The sequence below is a fragment of the Cyprinodon variegatus genome, unplaced genomic scaffold, assembly GCF_000732505.1.
Source record: "Cyprinodon variegatus isolate N-32 unplaced genomic scaffold, C_variegatus-1.0 Scaffold740, whole genome shotgun sequence".
NCBI classification, from domain to species: domain Eukaryota; kingdom Metazoa; phylum Chordata; class Actinopteri; order Cyprinodontiformes; family Cyprinodontidae; genus Cyprinodon; species Cyprinodon variegatus.
In genome coordinates this window covers 111,921-117,178 of record NW_015151193.1, presented here as the reverse complement: position 1 = coordinate 117,178, position 5,258 = coordinate 111,921, and the positions used below count along the sequence as shown (strand labels likewise).

The 5,258-nt window shown below is 35.2% G+C and overlaps 2 protein-coding genes across 2 annotated transcripts in view; one reads left to right on the top strand and one right to left on the bottom strand.

Moving 5' to 3' along the window:
* Positions 1-2,178, bottom strand: part of atp6ap1l (ATPase, H+ transporting, lysosomal accessory protein 1-like) — a 20,584-nt gene extending 18,406 nt beyond the window's left edge. The window contains exon 1 of the mRNA XM_015395432.1: positions 2,064-2,178. Within this exon, the coding sequence (XP_015250918.1) occupies positions 2,064-2,146 (83 nt within the window). The 5' untranslated portion in view covers positions 2,147-2,178. The remainder of the gene's footprint in view (positions 1-2,063) is intronic.
* Positions 2,179-4,406: 2,228 nt separating this feature from the next.
* rps23 (ribosomal protein S23) overlaps positions 4,407-5,258 on the top strand; it is a 2,755-nt gene continuing 1,903 nt past the window's right edge. Inside the window, exon 1 of the mRNA XM_015395426.1 lies at positions 4,407-4,488. Within this exon, the coding sequence (XP_015250912.1) occupies positions 4,485-4,488 (4 nt within the window). The 5' untranslated portion in view covers positions 4,407-4,484. The remainder of the gene's footprint in view (positions 4,489-5,258) is intronic.

The window sequence follows — 5,258 nt, the reverse complement described above, 5'->3', positions numbered from 1 at the left end:
GGATTGCTGAAGAGTCAATGAGTCGATGCAATCAGCTGGTTTTCCTTAGATAGAAAACTTTGAATCAATCTGACTGGATGATCTGGTGAACTTTAAAGTGCCATTCATCTCATCCACCTGCCCTTCTGCTTTAGATATGGCTCAGCCCAGCTATCGGAGGCAGATCATTGTTGTATGATTATGTTTGTTCGTTTGAGTTTTAGTTTCAGTTGGAGATCATGGCTGATTTCCAGAATTCATGTTCCCGTTCTTGGAGGCAAGTGGTTAGAGAGGGTTGGTGGTGTTGTCTTGTCCTGATCGTGTCCTGGCTCTTATTCTCTGAGCGTACTTTGTTCCTGTTTTGGCTCAGTGAAGGGAGGCAGTTTAAAGTTCCGAAGTTCTCCTGGTGTCGTGTTCAGTTCTGCCGCTCAACTACTGAGTCTCCCTGTTTCCATCTGTCTGTCTGAGATCATGGAACCCTGAACTTGCCTGAACGCTCTGTGGATTCCCGGAACCCTGGATCAGTCTGATCGGAACCCCTCACCGGGATATGGTATCCTGCACCTCAGAACTGTCCTGTCTGATCTGTTTGCCTGACCTGGCTGGGATTTCTGCCTGTTCATCGGAGGCTGCTGCATCAGGGACGCTCTGTGCAGCTCCTGCTGGATCTCATTGGAGCTCCATCGGCTGGATCATACCTCATCGGAGAGGATGGACTGAACTGTTAATCCAGAGTGTGAGTGATGGGTGTTTCTCCGCCTCCCCCAGCGGCTTCTGCTCCTTTCTGTTTGTTTGTTTAATAAACGTTTTGAAACTTTCCACTGTCTGTCTCACCTTGAATATTGGTTCCAATGTTCTGAGATCATTACACATAATGAACATGAGCTGAAATGAAACAAAACTAACGAGACTATTTTTAAACAGTAAGGAGTAAAAAAATAGAGATAATTGCTAAAAAAATATATGTATTAGGTTTAGAAAGTTGCCTAAAAACAATGACTCCAGTAAAGTTTAGATAGCCAACATTTCTACTTAAGGAAACAAGTATTTGTACTTTGTTACTTGAGACCTCTGCCTTACATCACCAATAATAGCAATAATAACATGAAAATAATCACGTGATTCATTAAATAATCAACGGGCTCCAAATATGAATCTTTTAATATTGTGTTTCAGCTACTTTGACCCTAAATTATTTGTCATAATTAAGCCTTTCTGTGTCAGATTTAAAAATGAAAGAAACTGATGTAGAAAAAGTTGGAGAAGAAAAGCAGCAATTCTCCACTTCTAAAACACAGAGTGGTTCCTGAACTCAACACGAACAATTTTCAACAGTTTTACAGAGAAACTCAACAGCATTAATAAAATAAACAATAATCTCCTTTAAATCACAAAATGTAAGATGTCACTTTTTTGACATAATTGTACTGCCTATCAGAATTTAATTAAAATATTAATATAGATAAAAATGTCTCTTTAAATTAGGAAAATAATTATTTCTCACAGCCCCTCAACAACGGTCCTATAAAATAAAGCCAGGGGAAAAAATAGATAAAAGGTTTCTAAATAGTCCATTTTAAGCTGATTTAGAGGATTCCAGCATTTTGAATCACAAACAAAATGGTTTCTAAGGAAAAATGCTGTCCTGTTTATCAATGAAAAAACAGCTTCATGAAACATAAGTTTGTTGGATTTTTTAGGGTAGAGTTCTGTTTTTAACATTTCATTTTCTCCTCATGGGAAACAACATTTTATTTTAGAATTCTGTTTGTTCTTAAGAAGCAAACCAGATTTTTCGGTTTTATCCAAACTTATCTTTTAACACAAGAATTGCATTTTTCTCTGGATATTAAACTGTGTCATTTAGTCATAAGCCCATAAAAAGTCCCTAATGTAAGATATAAACACTCTTTAAATATTTTTACAAAGTAATAACAAATACTTTAACCTTTGAGGAAAACTTTAAATTAGAGCAGAGAAACAGCGAATCTATGATTGCAGGGGTGAAGAGTCAAAATTAGAAAGTAATGAGAGTTCAGAAGGTAAGTCCGCCCATCAGAGGTGTTTGGTTCTTTCAGGCATACCTGCTGGCAGGTTGCTGCTGGAATGAGGCAGATGAATCCAAATGAAGGACGAAGATCCATAAATGTTTCCACAGAGAAGCCATTGCTGTTGGGACTGTAGTGTGATGCCAGCAAACATTCCCTTTCCATCCCTGCACACCCTAATCTACTTAAATCAGCCTTTATATCCCATGATGGACTGAGGAGTCAGCCAATCAGAAAGGACCAAGGACAACAAGGCAGAAGAAGTCCCGCCCACTTGTTAAACTGTAATGGTTTCCACATTTGATCAGATTCAGCTTAAAAATAACATCCCTGAGGATTAAAAGGACACCAGAACCTCCTCATCAGAAAATCAGTCCTGGTAGAATTGGGAATAGATAGATGGGAACATAGGCGCCACCTGCTGGACAAATACAACATTTACATTGGCAGCTAATCAAAATTAAATAATTGCATTATATAAATAGCTTTATATAAGACAGCAGTTGGATATTCAATGGATTTTAGTAGCTAAATATATTACTAAAATACTTGCAGATGAAGTAAATAGTTGTACCACACTGCAGACTACATTAAAACCAGAAACCTAAATCTGATGCAACATCAATAATAAATTTAACACAATAAAATCACTTTAACAACCAATAGGGTTTAGGGTGAATCTCACCAAGTCTGACAGCCAAAGATTTTAAATATTTTAACACCAATAGTTTAAAAAGCAGTTTACTCACTGGCACTGCTTTTAAAGTACATTTCTACAAAAAATTGCAATGTTGAATAATATAGTAAGGTATACTTCTGAACTACAAAAAAAAAGTTTATTTAATTAGCATAATTGGACAGATGTATAAAATGCAAAAAGAAAAAAATAGAAATCCCTGCAAGTGAATTTGATACTATATCAACAGGGGTGGGCAACTCCAGTCGTTGAGGGCCGGTTTCCTGCAACATTTAGATGCATCCTTGGTCCAGCACGCCTGAATCAAAGGGTTGAATTACCCCCCAGTATGCAATCAATTTCTCCAGAGTCCTTTTAATGATATATTTACTTATACAGGCCCTCCAGGACTGGAGTTGCCCACCCCTGCTATAAATGAATAATAAACCATAGGCGTAATGACTGGGCCTTTGTTACAACAATTTAACACTTCTTTAAATACCAATAATTCACTTTAAAATATATTTAAAAAGTATTTATCATGAAATCTACACTTGTTAATACAAGATTTTATTTCCACTGTTTGAATCTTAATGCCACATTAGAAGATAAACCTTCATTATATCAAAGGTTACAAGTTTATTCGACTCTTATAGATTCTGTTTAAAACATCGTATTTGGAGCATTGCAGCGGGGTCAAAGGTGATCTGTTTTACTAATATCTGATTCAACCAAAAAAAACAAAAAAAACAGGTGTTTGTGTTTTATTTTTATTTATTCATACTTGTATGGTTGTAATTATCTGAGCTGAAAATCCCTTTAATGTCCCACAATGGGGAACTACTGGTGTTAAAGCAGCAAAACGATTAGAGAAAAAAAAATGTGGACCGTAGAAAAATGTATAAGAATAACATAATAGTTAAGAGTTAAAGATAACCAATAAAATCCTGTACTGTAAAGTGTTTTAACAATATCAAACTATGCTCCTGGAGAATAAATAACTAATATCCAGCTATGGACATTTTTACAGTAATTTGAAAATAGCAGCAACATCAGAGATGTGCAAAATTACAGCAGCAGGTTATTTAACTGACTAAGGTAGAAACTGTGCAAAATCAGCATGAATTGAACAACTGATTGAGGTTGTTGGGAACAGTGGTAAGTAATACATTTTTTGTTACGTACAGATAATACAGATTGTGTTATGTTGTTTTCTTTTATCAAATGAAAGAATAGGAAATAAAATCAATGTGACATTATTTTATCCACCGAATTCAGGCTAATTTATGGTCAACTACTAATTAATTTTATATTAATATTCTCTGCAAACCTTTATCTATAAAGCTTGAACAAAAAACGAGTCTTCGAAAAAAGAAAATGACAAAAGTTTTTTTATTTTTTATTTTTATTACAAAACTTAGAAACTTACAGTTCACGTTTGTATGAAGGGAAAATAAAGACAAAGAAAATAAAGTAAAATACATAAAAGACAATTTTTAACATCAACAATTAAAGAACAAATCCAGAGTAACAAAAATTAAGTATCAGTAAAATTAATTATAAAGTTAGAGTAGATAAATGTTGTAAACAATTTGATGCTGATTTACCCTTTAATCCAGAGATACAGATTATATAATAAATGACACAGAAGTGCTTTGATATATTTAGGGTAATTTTACTCAGGCACTCTATAGTCGCTTCCATTTAGGGTCCTCAGACTACACATTGCCGCGGTGCATGCTGGGTCCTTCCTTTCCAATCCCAGGCTCGCTTCTGCAATCATGGGTAAGGCTCGTTTTTCACCAAAATACCGATCATATCATTATTTTAAGCTCAGGTTTTGTGTCGATTCTATATATAAAGGTCTTTTGTGCTGCTTGTTGTTGTTTTTTGTCGGTAAAAATTCAAACTTTATGATAAAAGGAACGTTTATTCAGCGGCGTCTGTCCGCAACGTGGAGCGGCCATAATGTCGCTCCGCTGCTAGCCGCCGCTCGGCGCTCTTAGTTTAGGACTAATGAAATATTTATGGTTTTTAACACCATTACTGATGTTTGCTTGTAAAAGGTAGATTACGTTTATGTCAATGTAGTTTAGCTGAATTGTTTCATTAAACTCATCAATTGTTGCTATCCTTTAGGCTAGCGCAGCTTTCATGCTAATTTTCTCCAGCGGGTTCTGCATGTTAAATAACTGATGTAAATTAAAACATCTAATTAAAAATGCTTTTCCAGATTTGTGTTTTACTACATGTTAATTTTTGTGCGTGACTCGCTGAGATGCGAGTCCTTCATAAGTAGGGCCTTTAATTAGAGCAGAGATTTTATTGGCCCTTAAAACGCTGAATCTGTTTTTCCTGCTGCTTATAATTAACAATTGTGTCTGAGATCATTACACATGATGGAAATTAGCTTAAATGAAACAAAACTAACTATACTTTTTAAATGTAAGGTGTAAAACGTAGAGATTATTGCTAAAGAATAGTAAAAAGTTTCCTAAAAGTAAGCACCCCCTTAAAGTATAGATGGGCAACATTTCTACTTAAAGTAGGTAAAC